Source organism: Phoca vitulina, unplaced genomic scaffold, assembly GCF_004348235.1.
Source record: "Phoca vitulina isolate PV1807 unplaced genomic scaffold, GSC_HSeal_1.0 scaffold15, whole genome shotgun sequence".
In the NCBI taxonomy this organism is placed as follows: domain Eukaryota; kingdom Metazoa; phylum Chordata; class Mammalia; order Carnivora; family Phocidae; genus Phoca; species Phoca vitulina.
Genome location: NW_022589718.1, coordinates 5,808,500 through 5,833,500, shown reverse-complemented (window position 1 = coordinate 5,833,500; position 25,001 = coordinate 5,808,500). Strand labels below are relative to the sequence as shown.

The following is a 25,001-nucleotide window of genomic DNA, read 5'->3' as shown; positions in this document are numbered from 1 at the left end:
TCCATCCGCCCCTGAGCCCCACCACTGTTCCCACTTTTTCCCAGATGGGAAGAGGCTCCCACCTAGTATAGTAGTTCTCCTTTACCCACCAGAGATAAACCCCCAGTGGATGCCTAAACCACAGATAGTACCAAATCCTATATACACTATGTTTTTTCCTATACATACCTATGATTTGGTTTAATTTATCTATTAGGTACAGTAAGAGATTAACAACAATAATTAACCATAAAATAGAACTATTATAACACCATACTGTAATGAAAGTTATTGAATGTGGTCTTTCTTTCAAAATGTCTTATTGTACTGCACTCATCCTTCTTCTTGTGATGATGTGAGATGGTAAAATGCCTACTTGATGAGAAGAAGCAAGGTGAATGAGATCCACATTGGGACCCCACTTTAGGCTGCTCTTGACCTTCTGACAGTGTGTGAGGAGAATCATCAGCATCCAGACCCTGGTTGATTGCAGGGAACTGAAATTACAAAAAGGGACATGGCGACTAAGGGAGGACTCCTGGAGTCCGGGGTACCTCATCAACATGGTTTCTTGGAAGAAACCACTCTAAAAGGGAGGTACCCCAAAAGGAGAGCATCCCAAAGAGACATTAGAACTGATTTTTTTTGCCCCTTCCACATAAAGCGCACCTTTGATATCCTGGCCCAATTTTGTATGTCCTTGCTCATGTGTATCAGTAGGAAGTCCCTGGGAAAATATTTTGATGGCACCTTGGCTCCCCAGGCAAATGCCTCCTTGGAATGAGTGTGTCACTTAGATTAGACCACAGGCTGCCCACTAGTACCCACGGCCCCACCATGCTGCATGTCATCCAAGCTTGCCGCTTCTTGTCTTGATCTCTGGCAGGTTTGGGTTCTCCGTGTAAGGGCCCTTTCGGTTAGAACTTCCCTGTAACTGTTGGAGGAAGAGAACCTGTTGGTTCCACTTTCAGATTCAGAAATTAATTTTTAATCAGCCTAAAGCATTGTTTCTGGGGTGGAACTTGATGGTATATGGGGACAAGGTGGGGAGAGATGGGTGCAAATACACAACACATAATTTTGCGTATAATTTCAGAGCAGTCACAATCTTTGAAACCCCTCTTGCTAAGCCCCTACTCTACAAGTTGAAAATGTAGTCAACTTGACCTGTTTTGTTTAAAAAAGGCCATACACGGGGCGCCTGGGTGGCTCAGTCGTTAAGCGTCTGCCTTTGGCTCAGGTCATGATCCCAGGGTCCTGGGATCGAGCCCCGCATCGGGCTCCCTGTTCCGCAGGAAGCCTGCTTCTCCCTCTCCCACTCCCCCTGCTTGTGTTCCTGCTCTCACTGTGTCTCTCTCTGTCAAATAAATAAATAAAATCTTTAAAAAAAAAAAAATAAATAAAAAAGGCCATACTAATACCTTCCTCATAATAATACCCTCCAATACTGTGGGGCCAAAGGGTGCGGATTAGAGGAGATAATTCACGTAAAGAGCCCTTAGCACAGTGTCTGACACATAGTACGCAGTTATAATTGCTCATTTCTGCTGGGGTTTTGATGATCTTGACGATTTTCATGAGTTCCTTAGGTAATAACAATATTAGCTTTTGGTTGCTATTATTTTCCCCAGCCTGTCGTTTGCCTTTTAATATGAAGGCAAACATTTATTAGCTTTATTCTTCTTATGTAGCCAAATCTACAATCTTTATTTTGTGTGTGATTTCATTAATTACTGGAAAGATTGGACAGTCATCCTTCTGACAGAGCTTTGACAGATTCTGTTGCTTCTGGATTGTTTTCTCCCCCTGGTTTGATTCTTATTATTTAGCATTCTAATCCATCTGGAATTTATCTTGGTACATGCTCTGGGGTAGAGGTTTAACTTAATCTTTTTCTCCATTGCCAACCACTTATTCCCCAACCACTTATTAAATAACCTGCCCCTCCCCACTGTATTATAACATCTTCTTTATCATATAATACATTCCTATGTTTTATAAGTGTCTTTTTCTTGGCTTTCCATTTTGTTTCACAGAACAAGGATATGCCTATTTTGGCATCAATGTGTCTTAATATCTTGTAGACCTAATCCCCTTCTCGACTCTCTCTTTTTTAAAGAATCTAAAATATGCTCACTTGTTTATTTTTCTAAATAAACTTTTGGAAAATATTGACAAATCCCAAGAAAAAAATCCTAGGAATTTGATTGACATTGCATTAGATTATTAATTAGTTGGGTAGCATTGCCATCTTTAAATATTTAGTTTTACCAACTTGAAACGTTGTAATGTCTTTTCGCTTATTCAGCTAGTTGGTTAGCCGATATTTATTAGTGATGAAAATGAGCAATGTGTTAACATTTGTAGTTTTAAAACAATTTTAACATACTTAAAAAGACAGGTTTCCCTTCTCCCCACTTTGTACTATAATAGAGCAGTAAAAGGACATATTTTCCTTCAATTTTCACACACATGTGGTTTCAGAACCCAAACACAGGAAGATTTAACAGTCACGAAGAATTACTGTCATGAAATCCCCCCCAAGTGAGGATTTAAGTAGAGTGGGTGTCCCAGTTATTTTGGAAATCTTTTTGTGGTTTTATTCTTTCTCTGGGTGGACATTCCCCACCCCCCCAAACCTCCCTCCTAACTGCTCCCCCCATCTCTGCTGTCCTTTCCAATTGCCATCCCAATCTGTTATTTTTCCAAGTTCTTAGTGACAATATTTCATAAATTGAAAATGGGGTCATGTATTTATAAATAGAATGGGTAGAATATTTGCTCTCAGGATGATCTCGGAAAACCTGGGTCATGTGATCAATGTTGCTTTAGTGTTCCAGGTGTATTATTTGGGAAATTTATTCTGGAGGTAGAATAGAGGAGAGGGAATAAAATGGCTGCAGGAAAAGGAGTATTATTCTATTTCAATTTCCTAAATTCTTTCATCCTCTTTAACTCAAGCCTTAGATTCTACCCACTGTCTAACCATGGTGAATGTCGATCTCTCAAATTTGGAGTAATAGTCTTATTACTTAAATTAAGTAATTCATAAACTTAAATTCATAAACAACTGAGAAACTTAAATTCATAAACAACTGAGAAAGGGTTTCAGATGGTTTTCTTGTCTGAGGCTTAACATGTAATGCTGCCTGATTCAGAGGGCCCACTTTTCTTAATGCCTAATCTCCTGAAAAGGAATATAATAAGTTCAACAGAAAAATACAAGGGCACCTGGGTGGCTCAGTCGGTTAAGCGTCTGCCTTCAGCTCAGGTCATAGTCCCAGGGTCCTGGGATGGAGCCTGGAATCGTGCTCCCTGCTCAGCAATGAGTCTGTTTCTCCCTACCGCCCCTCTGCCTGCTTGTGCGTTCTCTCTCTGTCTCTCAAATAAACAAAATCTTAAAATAAAAAATAGAAGAACACAAAATGTGCTAAATCAATAACAATAATTTTACAAGATCGTCTACCTGCTTAACAGGCTCTGTAATTGCAATAATGCTGTTTAGCTGGAAAAACCACTTATGTCTCCTGGAATGGAAAATATTTCTAAATTTAAAGATAGTTCACTGCTTTAATTGGATCTTTTGTGTTTATTTTTGGCTTGTTTTCAACTTTGGATTTGTGGTCGTTGGTGGGAAGAATTAGGGATAATATTGGGGTTATTTTCCTCACTTAGCATGAACAGACTGACCTATTTCTGTTTCTGTCCTTCGTACTCAACAACTATTTCTCTAATACTCCTGCATCCCAGGGTAGAGTTAAAGTGAACTTTCTCATAAAGTCAATAAACATACAGTCATGGTGTCTGATGGGGACGGGAGAGAACTTCACAGAACTGGCTCTTAAATGACACTAGTTCAGTGTAAACATCATAAAATAGATTTATTTTTTTCCCACCTCCCACTGAAAGCTGAAACAGTATAACTCCGCTATGTGGCAGTTCTGCTGTAAGTCTGATCTTAACCCAGGCTGAATGGCATACTTTCTGGGTAAGTCAAACTTTACTTTTGTGATATAGAACAAAATAAATCAGAGGGTCGACTTGACAAGAATTGTTCACCAGAGCAAAGCCTGGACAAGGGTCTCTGAGAGGCCCTCGGTGGGGAGTTTGGCCAAGTCTTTAAAGGATGCAATCTAGATCCCTTTTAATCTTTCTGGAGCTCTGAAAGAGTATTAACCATGGACATAAATCTGGCTCTTCTCTTAAAAAATTAGAAAGGAGGTTCTCTTTATGATACAATTTTCAGCGCAAATGCATTGTACAAATTCTGATTTGGGTGTGTTTGGGTAGTGGAGGGAAGACTGTAATTCTACAGGTGATTGTAGCCTATAGGTAAGAATCACATCTGATCTCACAAAGTTAAGACTGTAATGTTAACATATTTGAATAGGTCAGATGCCCTTATTGGCCATGTTGTCTTGTGCAGACATCGGCCTGTTATTGCCTGGTTAGACTGAGGTTGGCCAGGAAAGCAGGCCTTCTGCTGGTGCGGGGGGCGGGGGGGGGGGCAGGCGGGGAGCTAGGTATTCTTAGCTGTGGCTTTCATGCCAGCTAAGCAGGAAGTGGGGACTGCAGCAGCACTCTATTGAGAGGAGTGTCTAGCTGACGGAATGGCAAGCTACCCAGTGGCCTCGAGGACATTCTGCTTTCTTCCAGTCTGATATAGCGCCAAAGGTACCAACAGACTAGCGTTCTAGATTCAGTCCCGGCGCCAAATAGCTGTATGACTTCAGACAGGCGGTTGCCCTTTCTGCTTCAGCTACCTCACCTGCAAACTGAGAATGAGAAGACCTGCCCCACTACTGAAGAGAATGATTATAAGGATTGGATGAAACTTTATTGATAATAAGGTACTGTTAAGTCATTATGTCTTAGGGACCTCCCGAGGCTGTTTAGCTTGGTAAGTGAGGAGAGAACATTCAGGGATCAGGGTGATGGAGTTACCAGCGCGGGGAATGCCCCATTGTGTCTTGGAAACCTCATCCCGTGAACAGATGGCTCTCAAAAAAGCAGGGTTGGGGGACTGGGAGACATTCTGTGGAGGTTCCACTGAGGCACATCAACCGCATTGCTGTTCTCCGGGCCAGTGCTTTTCCTACACGCTTCAGAGCTGCCCAGCCACTTCGGTGACATCATCCATCTGGCATGTAATCTTAGTTGAATTCCATGTATCTCTTGCTCACCAGATTCCTAAATTGTGAGAATACGGATACATTGACGGTCTTGTCTGCCTGCCTGCCTGACCTTTCGGTTTTCTCTGTGGCTGCTTCAGCCCCTATCCCCTCGTGCCATCCTGCCCCCACCCCTTGCCTCCTCCACTCCCACCATCTCAGAGCAGAAGCTTTCTCATCTTACTGGCTGTCGGAAACTTGGTTTCCTTAGCAGTCGGTTTTCCTGTCGTTCCCCTGTAAAAGTGTTCCCATCACACTTGCATTGCTTACAGCGCTGATGCTTTCCGAACAAGTGGAGTGAAAGCTAAGGACACAAATTCCAGTTCTGCTTCTTTACCCTCTGGGGCAGAGGCTGTCCGCTTTCTCTAGGTTGTTTGGGGCAGGGAAATGCGGTTCTCTGGGTCTCCCAATCTTGACTCCTTCTCTCCCATCCCCCAGGTTGCTACCAGAATGATCTTTCTAAATGGAAATGTTACTTACTTGCTCAAAGCCTGATGACTCCCCTCTGCCCATCCAGGTTCCCTGGGCCCCTGGACACACTGATGGCTTTGTTTTGGCCCAGCACCATGTTGGCCTCCACAAGGTTTAAAACAATTTAAATTAGTAAGAACATTAAAGATTGGAAGATGTCTTATAAAATCCACAGTTTGAGTTTCTCTTGGAAGGTTGTTAGATGGCAATGCTGGGCACAGGAACTGGGCAGGGCTGCCTCTTAGCCACAGCAGGCTTCTCCAGATGGCACACCTCCTGCTACGGCCTCGTCACTCCCTTGCGTTACCTGGGGAGGTTCTGGTGTTTGCTCCCCCCATTATAGCATCAAGTTCAACTTGAGTTAAAATCAACTTTTTAGGGCGCCTGGGTGGCTCAGTCGTTAAGCGTCTGCCTTCGGCTCAGGTCATGATCCCAGGGTCCTGGGATCGAGTCCCACATCGGGCTCCCTGCTCGGCGGGAAGCCTGCTTCTCCCTCTCCCACTCCCCCTGCTTGTGTTCCTGCTCTCGCTGTCTCTCTCTCTCTGTCAAATAAATAAATAAAATCTTTAAAAAAAAAAAAATCAACTTTTTACCAGGTATATGGGATCCATACCAGTTAGGCCCCAACTACATCTGCCCCCAACTCCTGCCCCATCCCTACAGGCTTTTCTAGAATAGCTTTGCTATGAAATGGTTAGTTGTTTGCCTGTTTGAGTTTGCTTACCCTTTCATTTTATTTTATTTTGTTATTTTTTTTAACTGAAGAGACCCATCTTGCAGATCCCTCTGGAGCATCCATTACAGGCAAGGGTGTGCCTGGCTTGGCCACACCACAATTACGGGGTGTTTCAAGGGAGTTACATTTCAGATTTTCATGGCGTATTGATCCAAAGCGTCTGTGAAGGGCAAGCAACAGAGTAGGGAAGAGAGCAGATGGGGCCCTTTCTGTGCTTTCGGTCATTTCCAAAACAAATACATTTCATTTGGCTACGTGGTCATGTGTTTGCAGACATTCTGCTCTGTGATGCTGAGGACATAGCAAAATGGTTTACTTTGGTTAGGATATCTGTTTTCAAACATTGCCCATTCTTTCCCAGAATTACAGGAAAATTGATATATCAGCCTCGTTACTTGAACTTCTAGACAATAAAATAAATTCAAGCTATTGAGTAATTACTTCCTTTATTGTTGTTCACATTAAGTCCAGGAGCTTGCCGAGGAGTGATGTTCAGAAACCTGGGCACTTGCTTCTCCAGTTTCAAGATATTGCTGCATAGGTTGGGTTTTATCTTACTGGGGCCATTACTTGCTCCAGGTTCCACTCTGTGCTGGTTCCCAAACTTGATTTCCCCAGGAGGAGTCAGGCTTTAGGAATTTATGGTATCCTAGCCAAACTCATAAGATCTATTACTAAACTAGAATATTCCTTTTCTTTTCATTTACTGAACACCTACTAAGTGTGTGGCCCTGTCCTAATGTCTGGAGAAACAAAAATAAATCACAAATATGATGTGGTCCCTACCATTTAGAAGCTTATGGTATAGAAGTGGGACAGATATGTAAGCAAATACATTATATATCATGTGCTAAGAGTAGGGTGACCTTATATCTTGGGGACATCCTGGTTTATGCCTGCTGTCTGGTATAACTACTAATAGTGCCGCCTTTCAAACCATCTAAGGGCCACAGTAAAGGTTTCTGTTAACGTTTGGGGTATAGAGATGGTAGATGGGGGAGAAATCAGCCTGTTTTTCCAGAGTAGACTCTTTTTTTTTTTTTTTTTTTTTAAAGATTTTTTTTTTATTTATTTATTCATGAGAGACAGAGAGAGAGAGAGGCAGAGGGAGAAGCAGGCTCCCAAGGAGCAGAGAGCCCGATGCGGGACTCGATCCCAGGACCCTGGGATCATGACCTGAGCCGAAGGCAGATGCTTAACCATCTGAGCCACCAGGCGCCCCAGAGTAGACTCTTGAGCTGGGTGATGAAGGAAGTTTGGGCAGTCAAGGTCAGGGAGCTCAATGTGTGGGTAAGGGGGAGGGGCACGTGCAAAACTGCAGGCAAAAGGGAAATTGTTCCGGAAGCAGCAGTCAGTCCAAGCTAGTCATTGTTTCCCAAATTTATCCTGTGAAAAAAATTCCCCAAGATACTTGGTAAAAATACAGATTGGCAGGTCCTGCTGGTAATCTGGATTGGTATTTTTAAAGAAGCACCCCAGATAATTCTGGGACATATTGAAAGTTCAGAACCAATTCTCTACTGATTATGGCAAGGAATACAAAGGGCTGGGAGTAAAGAGGAGCGGGAACAGCAAGACTAGAGCACAAGTCACCTATTAGTCAGGTGGGGGGACCCCAGGTGGGAAAACCCTCAGAGGTAGAACTAGTTGGAAGACATTTACAGTAGACCTATGAAAAATGGACAGTGTGGGAACTATATGTCAGCTACAATGGGGATGCAGAGGAATGAAAAGATTAGAGAACTACTCAGGAGGAAGAATGAACAGGACCTAGGATATGCCCGTTACTGATTTACATAGGTAATATTTCCAGGCAATAAAACACTTGTGTGAAATCCAGAAACCTAGGGGACCTTACAACCTGAAGGTTTAAATGGTGAGCCATAAACCTAAAAAGACAAAGAATTGGATAACATTGTGATGTATTTCATGTGGATGTTAAAAAAAAAAAAAAAAAAAAAAATGACTCCTGCTTACTTCCCATTGTTATAATCTCCAGAACAGTCACGACAGTTGTGTTTATCTCTGGAAAAGAGCTGGATGAGTTCTAAAGCATCCTGACACACCCAACCCTTTTATCTAGACTTCAGGCAAACCTCTGCCCTTCTGTTAGGGTAAGACTACTTGCCAGGCCTTATCTTGCCTTATTTTTGCTTCTGTTTTTGTTATCGAATGTGTGAGACAGTCACAGTCATGACTCCTCAACAGTCCCAACCCCCTTTCAGGGCAGATGGTCGGCCTGGTGCAGTTTCAGCATGACTTTGTTCCTAAATTCTGGAGCTGCCCTTTCTGTGAGAACCTGATGTCACCTCACAGATTCACCGCGACTGTGGGAAATTACAATAGGACAAGAAACGCCCTATCCAGGCCAGAGATTGTGAAGCCTGGTGTTTGTGGTTTGTGGCAGCCGGCTTCCTTGGTGCACTGGAAATTCTGAGGCGAGCAATCCCTATATGGAAAATGAAGAAAATCCGAGGAGAGCTCTGCTATTTTCCTCTGCCTTCCAACATAAAGAGGGTTTTTATTTTGAAGGCTGCCTTCACCAGGCCTGTTGGCATACTTCTGAAGCAGCAAACGAAGTCGGAAAGCAGAGACTTAGAAGTTATGAAGAGAAAGCCTCAAAAAAGGAGAATGGGAAACCGATCAGGCTATAATTTCACGGGGTAATTTGGCACCCTTTACCAGAGACCTGGCCCCAGAGCGTCCACGAGTGCGGTTTGGGGAGGGACAAAACATCTACAGTTCCAGTGCTTGGCTACTCTTGTAGCGTTGCTGAGGAATTTCCAAATCCTGGGAGTGACAGGGTCGGAGGTGAGCAGGCTGAAATCTTCCACGCTGTCAGTGTCAGGGAGGGGGAGAAACATCAGGCAACAGCGACCTCAAAGTTGTTTTTTAAATAAGGGGCTTCACTTCTGTGCGGTCCAATGTCACAACGCCATTAAGTCACAGTAGCAAGATGAGAAAATAAGAAGGGAAGGAGGAAAAGTCCAGCGTGCACGGACCCAGAAAATGGATCTTCCCTGCTCCTGCCGCTGACGGAGCTGTTGGGGGCGCCTGGGTGCTCTGCCCGCCGGAGTCGCAGCGGCGCAGCCCCCTTCCCGCAGTCCGGGCGCGACCAGAGTGGCGCCGCGGCGGGGGGATCGGGCGGGCGCGCCGAGGACTTCAAAGGCCCGGCGCTGCCGCCGCCCCCGCCCGCGCGCCCGAATAGTACGGTCCAAGGGGGCGGCTCCTGGGGCGCGGCTCCCGCGGCAGCTGATGCGCGCCCCGCCGGCCGGGAGGCGGGAGCCAGAGACCCCCGAGACCCGAGCCGCCCGGCGCCGCGGGCCGGGGCCCTGAGGAGGCCCCAGGAGAGGCATCTTCCCGGCGGGAGTCGCCGGCGCGGGGGTGGCCGCGGCCGCACCGTTCGGAAAGGAGGACGAAGAGGAAGCTGCGCTGCTTGCCGGCGGAGAGGAAGCGCTCCACCCGGGCCCCCGACGGCGCTCGTTTAACCACATCCGTGCCTCCGCTGGAAACGCTTACAGGCGCCTGTCACCCGTTCCCTCCATTTTGAAAGGGAAAAAAGGCTCTCCCCCTTCCCCTACTCTTAGGACCTGGAGCCGGAGGAGCCGCGCTCATGGCGTTCAGCCCTTGGCAGATCCTGTCCCCAGTGCAGTGGGCGAAATGGACCTGGTCCGCGGTGCGCGGCGGGGGCGCCGGAGAGGACGAGGCCGGAGGGCCAGAGGGCGACCCCGAGGAGGAGGACTCGCAAGCCGAGACCAAATCCTTGAGTTTCAGGCAAGTACACGCATCCCTGCCGAGATGCAGACGTGCTGCCATCCATCCATCTGCGGCTCATTCTGTGTGCGTGTGTGTGGTCGCTCACCCGCGTAACCATTATCATCGCAATGCCTCCGTCCCTACCCGAAACCGGGTCCCCGCTGTGCATTCGAAAGTTCAGGATGTTCTGTCTGGTATTACCTTTCCCCCGTTTCAGTATGAGCTTTCCGAACCTAACCCAGAATCTGCAGTCTTTCCGCATCCCGGTCTGCTTCAGTCACTTTCCCTTAAGCTTCGAGTCCCTAGCCCCCGCCCCTACACACACACAGTGTCATTGATCACAGCCGGTAGAACTTGGGGCCCTCCCTGTGGGGGAAGAAGTCGCTCCCAGGCCCTCCTGGTGTCCCTCTGTGTCCCGAAAATGCAGCCTTGGTAAAGAAGGTCGCGTGATGACAGGCCCCTGGCAGCTGGTGAGAAATGGTGGTCTTTGCTGAGCTGTCACCGAGTGATTGAGGAAGGCAGGTGACAGTATTCTCAGCTTGGGGCCGAGTGAGTTCCAAACAGGTAGAGGCCTGCCTGAGAAAAAGGCATCATGGCGAGAGCTGACTTAATTTTTAGGAGGAGGGGGCAATCTTAATTTTTAAACCTATGAAAAAGGGTTCTTGTTAGAAAAGGAGTCTGTTGAAAAGCGCTTTGGGGGGGATATCAGAAGAAAGGATGACCTCAAAAATAAATGGTGCTGGAGAAAAGCTCTGGAGGATGGAGGAATATCAGGGAGACAGGATGCCAGGCAGAAGGCCGAGGAGGGCCCAGCGAGAAAACCCCATGGTGAGCTCCCACAGGCCAGTCCCTGCTGAGGACTAGTGGGTTGTAAAGTTAGGCAAAAATGCTGGACTTTAGCCTTTGTCGATATATAGACTGTAAAAGGTGTCGGAAGTACCGTTGAAAGTGGTAATTCCTCATTTTTCCCCCTTGGCAGCTCGGATTCTGAAGGTAATTTTGAGACCCCTGAAGCCGAAACACCAATCAGATCGCCTCTCAAGAAATCCTGTGATTCATCCCTAGGATTGGCAGGACGGGGGGCCAAAACCCAAGGTAAAGAAAGACTTTCATTTTCTGCCTCTTTTGTTTTAAAGTTTTGAAAATGTAAATGAGGGAAGGAAGAGTGTTAACTTAGGGCCATTTAAAAAGCTTTGGATTGAGTACTTACCAAGAAAGGAGCTGTTTTAAAGCTCCTGGCTTATTTGAACTGTTTTTGTTTGTTTTTTAGGAATGTGGTGGTCAGAGGCTTTCTTCCTAAGTAGTTTGTACATTTGCAGGATGAGATTATCAAACATTCCTGCTGGGCCCTTCCCCTCAGCCCCCCAAAAACAAAAATGTGTGTGGTAATGCAGAGGTGGGGGGAGGAATGTTTAAATTTGGCTTTGGATAGTTCTCAGGCTAAGTCACTTTCTCCAGGGGTGTGTGTAGCTGGAGACAAAAATTACAGGTAAGAGTTGATCATTTAGATAGGAAGGAATCTTAAGAAGCTGTTTTAAAATTGTTTACCTCTCCCCTCATCTACATAGGAATGGTGGTGAGCTTCACAGTCTACCTAAGAAAACCTGGCACAGAGATTGTCTCCTAGCCCCGCTCAGAGCTCAACCTTGAGCCTGCCCTTCATCTACAAAAGCTTCTGTTGTTTCATTTAATTAGTAGGAACCTTTTTTGTCACACAGCCAGTTTTGAGTAAAATTTCACCTGTCCTGGTAGAATCTGTTTATCCACGCAATAGAGTGCGCTCTGATTCAGCAGTGAATAAGTCTTGCTCTCACTGAGCTAACATTATGGAGGGAGAGGGATCTTTTAAAGGTTAAGCAGGATACATACGTCAGCTTGTCTTACGTATTATGGAGAAAAATAAAGCCGTGGAAGGAGGAATAAGGTGTGTGGGGTGGGGATAAGAGATGCTGAAGGGTAATTAGGCGGAGCCTTGCCTATAAGGGAACTTGAGCAGAGCCCTGAGGGAAGATTGAGGGAACAGTCTTGCAGATTCTTGGGGAGGGAACCCTTTCAGCAGAGTGAATGGTTATCTGCAAAGGCCTGAAGCAGGACCAGCCTGGGATGGAGTGAGGCCCTGCGGTGGGAGGGTTTTGAGGACCAGTGAAGAGGCCAGTGTGACTTGAGTGGAGTGACTAGGGAGGGAACAGTAGGAGCTGAAGTTAGCCAGATAAAGGGAAGTCTGGAACATTTTGTTAATGGTTTAAAATGACAGAAATGTATTCTCTCACAGATTTGGAGGCTAGAAGTCCGAAATCAAGGTGTCAGCAGAGCCACAGAGCCAAAGGTTCTAGGGAACAATCCTTTCTTGTCTTCTCTAGCTTCTGGTGGTTGCTAGTAATTCTTGGTGTTCCTTGGCTTGTGGCAGCATAACTTCAGTCTCTGCCTCCTTCATTACATGACAGGCTGCTCCCTGTGTGTCTTTGTGCCTTCACATGACATTCTTTTAAGGACACCAGTCAGTGGATATAGGGACCCTTCTAATCCGGTATGACCTCATCTTAACTTGATTACATCTGCAAAGGTACTATTTCCAAATAAGGTCACATTCACAGGTATGGGGAGTTAGGAATTCAACGTACCTTTTTTTTTTTTTTTTTTTTTTTAAGAGGGAGAGTGCTAGAGGGGGGAAGGGGCAGAGAGAGAGGGAGAGAATCTTAAGCAGGCTCCACGCCCAGCACAGAGCCCCACACACAGGGCTCTATCTTGCCACCCTGAGATTATGACCTGAGCTGAAATCAAGAGTTGGACACTTAACCAACTGAGCCACCTCGGCGCCCCTCAGCATATCTTTTTGAGGGACACAGTTTAACCCACAACAGAGGGCTTTGAGCAGAGCCATCATGCTTTGACATCTTTTCTCAAAGGCTACCTGGCTGCTGTCTGGAGAAGGGACTCTCTAGCATGGATGTCCTTTTTGAGTGCTTTTTCTTTTCCAGTGTCTGTCACTGTCACCCTATGATGGCAGACAGAGCCAGCTTTCAGTTATCCTGTTAACTAGTTTTTGACCTGATGATAACTTTTTTCTACTAATAGTTATCGTATTTTTTGGCTTCGTAACTTCCTCACAGGTTGCTTGGGGAAGTCAGGTGCTCTGTGATAGACTTCATGAGGGAGCTGGAATTATTGTTCAAATGATTCCAGCTTTTTGAGATTTGATTTTGCTTTGAATCGGGAGCTTCATACTGCACTTCCCCTGCTGAGAATTCGGCCATATTCTCAACTCACCCTGGGTTGCTTTTCACCATTGTTTTTGGAAGAGACCCACATGGGAACAGGCATGTTATGTATCAGAGCGCTCGGTGTGTCACTTAGCTTTACAGCACAGAAGATAAGATGCACTTGTTCTTCATAACTTCCCTTTTCCTCTCTTAAGATTGGCAGATTAGAAAGGAGATTTGAAACCTGGAAAGAATTATTTTGATGCTTTCCCATCAAATTTAAATAATGCTCACCAGACATGTTAAGTAGCTACTTGAAAGTCTCTTTGAATTGCCCTCAGCTTGGGTAGCCCCTTCCTCACCATTCCATCAGTTGGTAGTCTGATTCATTGCATAGAGGCCTGTATGGCTCAGGCCCCCAGAGCCATAGAGACCCAATCGTTTGGTCCTTCCTGTGCCACTGACTCTTTTTTACATGTTTTGGTAACTTCTAGCTCACACTCTTTTTCTCACTCTCCCTAAAAGGTTTCTTTTTAGAGTCACGGACCAGGAAAGCTCTGTGGAGTAGATCATGGTTGAAGGCCATGTCTTTGGCAGGGGATGGGGGGGGGGGGCGGTGTACAATCTGGGAAATTACCACTCTGTATTAAGAAATCTTTGAATTTAGGGTCTTTAAATAGTAGGATGATTGCATGTCAGCCTGGTAGTATCCTGCCTTTGAGAACTCCTGCCCAACATGTAGAAGGAGACTGTTAGTCCAGAGTCTTGTTGATGGCCTTGTTACACATACACAGTATGTATTTAGTACGAAAGCACAGGTCTGACCAGGAAAGGTATCAGTGGACAAAAATTCCTAGAGACTCATTTCATGTTGAAGTCTTAATTTCTGGGCTTGGATGGTCCTCTTTGTCCTGGAATTGTTGATCATTTGGCTCCTGATAAAGTTAGTCTTTCATATTTCTGTGGTTTTAGGACGTGGTGGGGCAGCAGGTAGAGATTATATAAGACTATATCTTCTGGAGGGATGATTTATGAGTTGTTAGTCAGGGGTTGGAGTTAACATATGTAAAAGATCCTGGCTTCCTGGTATATAATGGCCCTCCAATGTATGGGCTGTATCCCATATCCCATACCCATGGCCCCCACCCCAAACTCCATCTAATTCTTAGAACATAGGGAAACATTTGAAGTTAATTTTCCATGTCTATTTGAAGTTAATTTTCTTTTTATTGGAAGTTTTTCTGGGGAACTTACAGTATCTGAACCCTGTAATGCTTCTTTGAGACAGTTATATGCCATTCTAGGAATTAAACGGTAGATGAGGTTGTGGGGATTTTTTTAAGCCACAGGTTTCAGACTAACTGCTAAAATAAAACTTGAGCCACAGAGGTTCCTTGAAAATACCAGAGTAGTGGCTGTAATATTTGGGATGGTAATTCTGTGTTTTCTGTCTGCCTCCCTCAACAAAGAGTGTTTAAGCTCCTGCTGTTACTGTTCTTTCTCTTTGCTGGGGGATGATCAGTGAGGAGACATCACCAATGAGAGGACTTTTGAAGAAGGTGCAATCTCAAGTTCATCTTTTTTTTTTTTTTTTTCTCTTTTGGTGGCCTGTGCATTGTTTTAGACTTTAAAAGTGAATGTCCTCTGCTACTAGAAGCCTCCTTACCACACACATACCTTCATTTAATTCTTGCTGAAGCTCTCATACGCCCTTGGAGCAACTCGTTAAATCTACGCTGTTTGATGTGTTAATTAGATGCCTCAGTATTTCAAAGACATAGGATAGTCCTCCTGAATAGAAGGAAAGATAAACAGGATCAATCCGCAGATATTTACTGCTGGAGGCCTGGGGGGAATGCAGGGTTGTTTGTTGACACCCTTTTGGTAGTCTAGACCCGGAATCAGGCTGTGGCTCGGAGACCAGATGTGGCATGCTGCCTGCTGTGGCCGATTATTCTGCCTGGGAGCTAAGAATTATTTTTACATTTTTAAATGGTTGAAAAAAATTGTGCTGTGTGAAAATTATATGAAATTCAAATTTTAGGGCCCATAAATAAAGTGTTGTGGGAATGCAGCCCCACTTGTTCACTTAGGGGTGATGTCTGATATGGCTCCTTTCACACTAAATTAGCAGGGTTTTTCTGTTTGTTTTTAAGTGGGCACCACACCCCCTGTGGGGCTTGAACTCACAACCCTGCGATTCAGAGTCCTGTGCTCTATCTACTGAGCCAGCGAGACGCCCCTGAAATAGCAAGGCTGAGTACTTGGAACGGAGACTGGCCAGCAAAAGCCTAAAATACTTACTCTTTGGCTCTTGACAAAAATGTTTGCTGATCTAGATACACTTAAGACAATTTTGATAAAAATCTAAAGCTGAGGTAATTACTTCAAAGAAAGCGGCAAGGCTAGCCATGATTAATTAACAATGAAGCATGAGGCCGGTGCCATTAGTGTAGGCCTGTATGGTCAGGTAAAGCTTTGGGATAAGACTGGTTTGGGCTGGCTGTTTGTCTGCCTTGGAAAACACAGATGTCATTGGTCTGTCAGTGTACCTGATTTTCAATTAACTAAAAGATCCAAGGAGTTATGAAAAAAGGAAATTAGGGAAGAATGAATACAGTTTGGGAATCATTTAATATAAGTACAAATATATAGACCTTAAACTTTTGCCTATTAACTGTTTTTTAATGGTTTTAATTTAATGGTTTTAATTTCATTTAATGGTTTTAATTGGGTGTTTCAGAATTTATTTGCCGGTTGATGTGGTATATTGTTGGCATATGTTGTAGGGTTGAAATGGTATATTTATTGGATTGTTTCAGACTGTACGTATGTTAAGACCTAGAATGCAAATCTTGTTAAAATGTAAGCCTTAGGTTTTTGATCCTAAGGCTTTGGGTTATGTGTATAAGAAAATAGTATATAGACATTTTTCATTAAGTATTTATTGAAGTGTTCCAGTCGAATCCATGTATGGCTCTCCTAAGAATTTAGTTTAACATCCTCTCCTTGCCCCTACCACAGGGATTGCTTTATTAAAATTTCCTAGAAATAATGGGACTAATAAGGACCCTTAATGTTACCTAGTCTGATAGTTCGACCCCTATGGCTCCTTCAACAATATCTGAAGCCATCCTATTCTTTTATATTTTTATTTTTTATTTTTTGATGTAATTGGCTCTTTCACAGTTGAATTAAAATTTTTAGGGGTGCTTGGGTGGCTCAGTCGTTAGGCGTCTGCCTTCGGCTCAGGTCATGATCCCAGGGTCCTGGGATTGAGCCCCGCATTGGGCTCCCTGCTCCGCGGGAGGCCTGCTTCTCCCTCTCCCACTCCCCCTGCTTGTGTTCCCTCTCTCTGTGTGTCTCTCTCTGTCAAATAAATAAATAAAATCTTAAAAAAATTTTTTTTTATATTATATTATTGTAAGATATTTAAGGCTTGAAAACTTCAGCAGCATGGTACAGTTCTTTTTTTTTTCCCCCAGATAACGTTTTTAGCTCTCAACCTCGGAGATTCCTACTAGTTAGTAAGTGCGATCAGAGCCATGTTTCTTTGTTGCTTTGTTTATACCAGTGTAAATGAGCCATGTGGAGCTTCTATATGGTGTTCTGCCCAAAGAGAAAGTTTCCTTGGGGAAAAAGTGTAATTTTTCCAGCAGACACCTCAGAAAGTGCAGAACCACACTATCTGAATAAAAAACTTAGGGGCAGGGGAAAAGTATGCCTGCTGGAAGTAAACATTTTAATAACTATAAAGCAGTATTTTTCTTTCAAAATGAATAGTAAATTCAAGATCTTCTTGAGAAATGTAAGGATTAAACTCATTTCAGGCTTGTACTCCCCAGTTTGGGGCTTACCTGAGCATCAAACAAAGCGAGTTAGCTTACTTTGACAATTTCTGGTGGTTGAAGGCATCAGGTGTGTGTGTGTGTGTGTGTGTGTGTGTGTGTCGGGCTGGGGGCAACCCTTCCAAAATGATATTGCTGCCATTTAATGTTCTGTTTTAAAAAAATAGATGTGGTCTAAAGCCATTTAAACATTTAGGTTAAAGAGGACTTATAGTGTCTTTTTCTATGGGACAGTAACACTCTTCATAGGAAGTCCTGGCAGCATAAGCCATTTCGTCACAATCTCCTAACCTCAGGTCAGGGATGGGGAGATCCTGGCTTATCTCCCCAAAACAAAACAGCCATCTTGGGTGGGGATGTGATAAATGAGGGTTGCTGAACTGCCTGAGAACTGTTTGCATTGGGCCTAGAAAGGGATTGCTGCTTGTTAAGTTCAGGATCTCACCCTCACCTTTGCTTGTGCGAGAACCTAATTTTATGAGTTTCCACAAACATGATCGGATCTCCAGGGGTTAGATTGCTAATGGATGAATGGATATTTCATTATTTCACAAATGAAAAAACATAATCTGGCAGTTGCTGATCTCCAGCTTTCCCTACCATAAGACTCTCCCCTAGCCGACCGCCTGGCTTTCTGTGTCAGCTGAGTTTATTGAATGTATTGGACTCAAGTAGCCTTTTTTTTTCCTTTTCAGCATCTTACTTGATTTTTAGAACAGTGGTGCTATGAGATAGGACACATGTGATCGCCATTCCAAAGATTGGGAAATCAAGGCCAGCATCTTTATTGCTAGTAGTAGAGCGGGGTCTTAAATTCAGCTTTTAAGATAGCACATCCAGAGCTTTATGGGACATATTATACAGCTTCTCTCCCCAGGGAATCCGTGATTCTCTCTCTTCACTGATTGAACAGAAAACTTACCAGAGGAAATAAAGGGGACAGAGTGTATGATGGAGGGAGAACCTCCTTTAAAGTATCCTGTTAGGTGATAGTAATTTAAAACAAAAGTTCAATTGGGGATATATATTCCACATTTATTAACTTGGCATGTATAATATGTAAAGTATAAAATGTACTTCAGCAATTTTGAATATCAGAAGTTTGCAGCAAAATTTAGACACAGAGCCAGAAGCAGGAAAGAAAAAAAGCATTACCAGGTAAGCAGCTCTGTTGAAAACATTTTGCACCCTTAATGCTTAACTTCAGCTCATCAGTGAGAAATTAAGAGGGAGGGGACTTAGTCAGTAGTAGCTTTTGCTTTCTCTCTCCACCTGTGAGTCACATGTGGATGAGAAGAGGCGTGTGCATGGAAATGTATGCAGCCTCCTGGGACTCTGCACCTATTTTGGGATAGAAAGAGGAGTTGCTAAGAGGCCTGTATTAGTTATCTATTGCTGCATAACAAATTACTCCAAAACTTATTAGCAGCTTAGAAGTTAGAACAATAAATATTATTTCACACAGTTTTCAGAGGCCTGGAATTTGGGGAGCAGCTTAGCTGGGTGTTCTGGCTTAGGGTTACTTGGGAGAATGAGTCACAGTGTTGGCCAGGACTGTAGTCATCTGAGAGCTTGACTGGGGCTGGAAGAACTTATCCTCAGGTAGCTCACTCCTGCCTGGCAAGTTCTTTACCAGGTGGACGGACCTCTCTGTCTATGAGGTTGCTTGAGTGCTCTTCCAGCATGGCAGCTGACTGGCCACAGAGTGGGTGATCCAAGAGAAAGATGGGAATTGTAATGTCTTTTATGACTTAGTCTCAGGAGTCATGCTGTTATTTCCACAGTATCAAAAAGATACCAAAAAGGTTACATGGGTCAGTCCAACAGCATTATTGCCAGGAGATGGGATTCATCTCATCTGATAAATGGCACCCTCATTGGGGGCCATCTTGGAGGCTGACTAGCATAAGACTGTTTTATACTTTTTAAAAAAACTTATACCAAAGGGTATAATTTCAAAGACTTCCAACTTTTTTATTGCTCTCTTCCTCCGGGACCTCTTCGCTGCCTTCCTTTTGCCCCTTTTCTTAGAGTGCAGGAGCAGAAGAGACAAGAGAAATCACGTGGCCTTCAGTCAGGGTCCCTGTCATGTTGTGGGGGCATCACTTGTGCCTGGTGAATCGGCTGCTGTTCCTGTCTGGAGCTCCTCTCTCTTCCCCTTCATCCTGCATCAAGCCCCCAGGTCCTGTGTGGGCGGTTGCTACTTTGTGAGAGAGGCAGTTGGTATTTTGAATTCTCCAGTAATTATTTCTGAAGAGATGCACATTATGGTTGTTTGGCAGCAATGGGGTGAAGTTACACAATTGCACGTCTCTGCAGAGGAGTCCCATCTGTTAGCACGTGCTTGTTCTCTCTGCTCCCCCTGCTGCAGGCTTTGGGGATGGAGGAAAAGTCCTACGGTGGCGGGGGTGGGGGGTAGCTTCTACAATTTCTGTCTGTGGTGGGGGATTTCTGATGTATTTGAAATGTAACCTCAAACAAATCCAGATGGTTCTGAAACTCCGGGGCATCTCAGGAGTGAGAAGAGAAGACGTATTCATTGTTGGATGGGTTTCTGTGGAGAAGGTCTGGCTGCTTGGTGGGCAGACCCTCATGATTGGGGGGGCCCTCCCTCTTACCGTCTTGGCCGTCAGAGGACTGGGTTTGGGTCTCTTTTTAAGTAAAATAGCATAACATGCTGGTTTGGAGATTTGAAATATTTTCTTCATCCTCAGTATAAGCTTTTTCAGCTTATCAAGTGGCTTTCCAGATTATTCTTTACCTGTGGAGTCTTACATTTTGCAGTGAGCCTCTGTCAGCAGTTAGAAGCTTATCTCAGGAGAAATGGCATCTGGCGTCTTGGCTCTTAACAAAAAACAACTAAACTTGCCCCTGCCCCCTTCCCTGTTCCTCCCAGCTCCTGAGTAGTGCTTTATTTGGTTAAAAAAAAAAAAAAAAATTTTTTTTTTTTTTTTTTTTTTTGGAGGGCAGGGAGGAGGAAGTTTGGACAGTTTGTTGCTGTCTGGGTTTGGTCAGGGGTGTGTGTGTGGGGGGGGGTGTTGGGTGTTGATGTTTTTCTGCTTTAAGTAGTGACATCTTAAAGTTATGGCATACCTAAGAGGATGTTCTGCATTTTCCTGCCTTGACTCACCCACTTGGAATCCCCTCCTTATTCTCATGCTTCTGGGTGACCTGGGGCCCCAGTGGTTGTCAGGAGAATGTGAGCTTTGCAGCCAGTATCCTGAGGTTCTACCCAGCGTTCCTGGAAAAGGCCTGCTTGTACTGTTGTCCCTCCCCTGGGCAATACATCATGTCCACTTCTACTCCATTTTTAAGGCTTGTGCCCTTGACTAAGTGGCTGAGAATGTACATATATAAAATATATTTCAGCTTTGGGGTAATCAGAAGGACTGGGAATTCAGACGTGAAACTGAAAAAAAAAAAAAAACCCTCAAATTTTGGACACTTGCCTAAATGCTAATATGTACCTTATTAACAGTCTCCTCAGGTCAGATCACTTTAGCAGGAAGGGGTGGCCCAAGTGCCACAATCACACTTGTTTCCCTCCTGAAGCCCTGATTCAAAAACGGGGAGAGTAGGGGGTGGGAGGGCAAGACCAAGCCATACCTTTGAGGGAGGAGAGCTCTTCAAAGGGAAAGGGTCAAATGAAGAACAAATGTTAATCTTTTACAGCTGCTGATTTAGAGCTGCACAGCTTTACCACTACTTATATGTACTTTTTCTGTATATAAAAGATAATCAGTTGAGAAAGAAGTCCTTTATGTGTCAGACATTGGCCCAGCAGTGGACGGGTACTGATTGAATATCAGCTCTGCTTTGGGTGCTCGGGTTCTGCTTTGGGGACTAGGGCGTAAGGCCCCCACAGAGCGCAGTCTGGAGGAAGCTAGCTGGTTTCTGGTTCCCAGGCTTCTTGGCCTCCTTGGCTTCTCCAGAAGTTTTAGCAGCAAAGAGGTAGTTTTAACGAGGGAATATGTGAGGGAGGTCTTGGGAAGAAGGCAAATGTTAAAAATTAGCATAGAAAAAAACAACTTCCCCTCCCCAAACAAGAACAAAGCCAAAAGCGATTTTTTTTTTTTTTTGAGCTTGCTAATTGTCCTGTCTCTAGGATGGTTCCTATATGCGCTGTATCTGTTGTAGGCGAGAGGAGTGATGTCATTTTTCACCTTTTTCTGTAAATAGAATCTATCTAGCACACTGTAGGTTTCCTCAAGAGAAATTTAAAACCCCAAGTTGATGTGATGGTGAGACCTACCACCTCTCTGAAATATGTGTCCCTACAAGTGATATGTATAAGAGACTGTTTAAAGCATTTTCTGAAATGTAAGTCTGTGGTATAGTAGAACATTTTATTAGGAATTGCAGGACAGTGCTCCTGCTCTGAGCCTTTGAGCTATATCCTTTTTTCTTTTTTAACAGTTTTATTGAGATCTAATTCACATGCCGTACAGTTCACCCATTTTAAAGGTCTAGGATTCAATGATGTTTAGTATATTAACAGAGTTGTACAGCTATTGCCTCCCTCCAATTTTTAGAACATTTTATCACCCCCAAAGAAACTCTGAACCCATTAGCATTCCTTTGCCATTCCACCCCCTAGTCCTAGGCAACTGATAATCTACTTTGTGTCTCAATAGATTTGCTTATTCTGGACATTTTATATAAATAGAACTATACAGTCTATAGTCTTGTGCCTTCCTCTGTTCACATCCATGTCGTAGCATGTCTCAGTACTTCATTCGTTTTCATTGTCAGTTAATAACTCCTACATGGATATGCCATATTTTGTTCAGTTGATGGACATTAGGGTTATTTCCACTTTGGGGCTATTGTGATTCATGCTGCTACGAACACTTCCTGTTCAGGTTTTTGTGTGGACATATGTTTTCATTTCTCTTGGGTATATAGCTAGTCGAGTTGCTGGGTCATACGGTAACGCTGTTTCTAACACTTTGAAGAACTGTCAAACTCTTTTCCAAAGTGGCTGCACCATTTTACATTCCTACCAAGAGTGTGTGAGGGTTTCAATTTCTCCACATCCTCACCAATACTTGTTATCTGTCTGATTTTAGCCATCTTACTAGGTATGATACCTGGCCTCTCCTGGTTTTGATTTGCATTTCCCTAATATCCAACAGTATTGAGCATCTTTTCATATACTTGTTGGCTGTTTGTATATCTTCTGTAGCAAAATGTTTATACAGATTCTTTGCCTACTTTTTAACTGGGTTATTTATCTTTTTATATTGAGTTGTAAGAGTACTTTATTCTAGATATGAGTCCCTTATTTGATATGTGATTGTAAATAGTTCCTCCCATTCTGGGGGTTGTCTTTTCACTTTCTTTTTTTGGGGGGGCAAAGGGGCAGAGGGAGAGGGAGAGAGAGAATCTTAAGCAGGCTCCATGCCCGATGCCGATTGATCTCATGACCCGAGCCAAAATCAGAGTTGGATGCCTAACTGACTGAGCCACCCAGGAGCCCCTCTTTTCACTTTTTTGATGGCATCATTTGATGTGTAAAAGTTTTTAATTTTGATATTCAGTTTTCTACTTTTTCTTTTGTCCCTTGTGTCATATCCAAGAAGGCTTTGCCTTTTAACCCACGGTCACAAAGATTTACTCCTATGTTTTCTTCTAAGAATTTTACAGTTTAAGCTCTTACTTTTAGGTCTATGATTGATTTTGAGTTAATCTTTATATATGTTGTGAGGAAATGATGCATCTTCTTTCTTTTGCATGTAGATGTCCAGTTAGTTGTCCCAGCACCACTTGTTGAAGACTGTTTGAATTAATTTTGTACCCTTGTACAAACCTTGTCAAAAGTCAGTTGATCATAGATGTAACGGTTGGTTTCTGAACTTTTAATTGTTTTATTGATCTATATACCTTTCCTTATGTTTATCCTACACTGTCTTGATTATGGTAGCTTTGTAGTAAGTTTTGACATCAAGAAATATGAGTCCTCCAACTTTATTTTTTTGATTGTTTAGTTATTCTGGGTTCTTCGCATGTTGAATTTTAGGATCATCTTACTGATTTTTGCAAAGAAGCCAGCTGGGGTTTTCATACAGATTGTATTCAATCTGTAGATAAATTTGGGGAGTACTGTCATGTTAACAATATCAGATTTTCCAATCCATGAATATAGGATGTCTTTCCATTATTTAAGATTTTTAATTTCTTCAAATGATGTCTTATAGTTTTTAGAGGACAAGTCTCACCCTTCTTTTGTTATTTTTAAATATTTTATTCTTTTTGATACTATGATAAATAGAATTGTTTTTTAATTTCTTTTTTGGATTTTTCATTTCATGTGTGTAGAAATACAATTCATTTTTGCACATTGATCTTGTATTCTGCAAATTTGCTCAATTCATTAGTTATAATAGTTGCACATTTCATCTGCAAATAGAGATAGTTTTTACTTTTTCCTTCCCAATCTAGATGCCTTTTATTTCTTTTCCTTGCCTAATTGATCTGGCTAGGCCTCCTCATATAATTTTGAATAGAAATAGCAAAAGCTGATATTCATGTCTTGTTCTTGATCTTAAGGGGAAAGCATCAATCTTTTACCATTAAGTATGACATTAGTTGTAGGTTTTCATGGTTGTTCTTTATCAAGTTGAGGAAGTTCCCTTCTGTGCGTAGTTTGTTGGGTGTTTTTGGTCGTGAAAGGATGTTGGGTTTTGTCAAATTCTTTTTCTGTCTATGTTGAGATGATAATGTGTGTTTTGTCTTCCATTCTGTTGCTATGATATATTACCCTAAATGATTTTCAGATGTTAAACCAACCTTGCATTCCTCAGATAAATCCCACTGTTCATGATGCATAATCCTTATGTGTTGGTGGAATCAGTTTGATAGTATTTTGTTGAGGATTTTTGCTTCTCTTTTCAATAGGAGATATTGGTCTGTAGTTTCTATCTCTCTTGTGATAGCTTTGGGTTTGGTATCAGGGTCATACTGGCCTGACAGAATGAATTGGGACGTTTTTCCCCCTCGTATTTTTCGTTAAGAGTTTGTGAGGAATTGATATTAATTCTTCTTTATTTTTTTAAAGATTTTATTTATTTATTTGAGAGAGAGAGCATGAGCCAGGAGAGGGGCAGAGGGAGAAGCAGACTCCCTGCTGAGCAGGGAGCCCAATGTGGGGCTCAATCCCAGGACTCTGGGATCACGACCTGAACCGAAGGCAGATGCTTAACTGACTGAGCCACCCAGGTGCCCGATATTAATTCTTCTTTAAATATTTGGTAGAATTCACCAATCTGATCCAAGTCTTTGTGTGTGTGTGTGTGTGTGTGTGTGTGTGTGTGTGTGTGTGTGGTGGAGGGAGTTTTTAATTAACCAATTCATTCTCTGTCCCTGCTTTAGATCTATTCAGATTTTCCATTTCCTCTTGAGTCAGATTCAGTAGTTTGTGTCTTTCTAGGAATTTGTCTACTTTATCTAAGTTATCTAACTTGTTAACATACAGTGTCTCATTTTTAAATGGAATTAATAAGCCCTGCTGTGCCTTTTTTACAGGGTAGATTTGAGGATCAAGTTAGGTAATGTTTTGAGGATCAAATAAGTGAGAAGTATTTTATTTGTTCTAAATTCTTAGTTCTAGGAAAACATAACCATGTTTTACCACTGTTTACAATTTAGAGTTTGTACTGTGTTCCTCCTTTGTCAGTTGCATTTCAGGGGGAATGATTGCTGCCCTTGTTACCAAAGGAATATGAACTAAGTTTGGGTTCGAGGGGGACTTGAAGTGATTTGGGGGCCTATTTCTGCCTGCTTCCTGAGGAGTAGTAGAACAAATAGATCCTACACTGTCAGGGTCAGAGGACATCACTGC

General features: G+C 43.3%; 1 protein-coding gene across 10 annotated transcripts in view; it reads left to right on the top strand.

Annotated features, from left to right (window-relative positions):
• The window catches only part of TACC1 (transforming acidic coiled-coil containing protein 1), a 116,757-nt gene that overhangs the window by 49,189 nt on the left and 42,567 nt on the right, over positions 1–25,001 (top strand). For 4 of the 10 annotated variants that reach the window (XM_032413370.1, XM_032413368.1, XM_032413369.1 and 1 more), the window contains exons 1-2: positions 9,601–10,131; positions 11,093–11,208. The exons of 1 other annotated variant lie outside the window; for it this stretch is intronic. In XM_032413370.1, the coding sequence (XP_032269261.1) occupies positions 9,971–10,131; positions 11,093–11,208 (277 nt within the window). In that variant the 5' untranslated portion in view covers positions 9,601–9,970. Of the gene's footprint in view, positions 1–9,600; positions 10,132–11,092; positions 11,209–25,001 lie in introns of those variants that run through there. 5 more of the 10 variants (XM_032413371.1, XM_032413377.1, XM_032413376.1 and 2 more) reach the window with 2 other exon arrangements.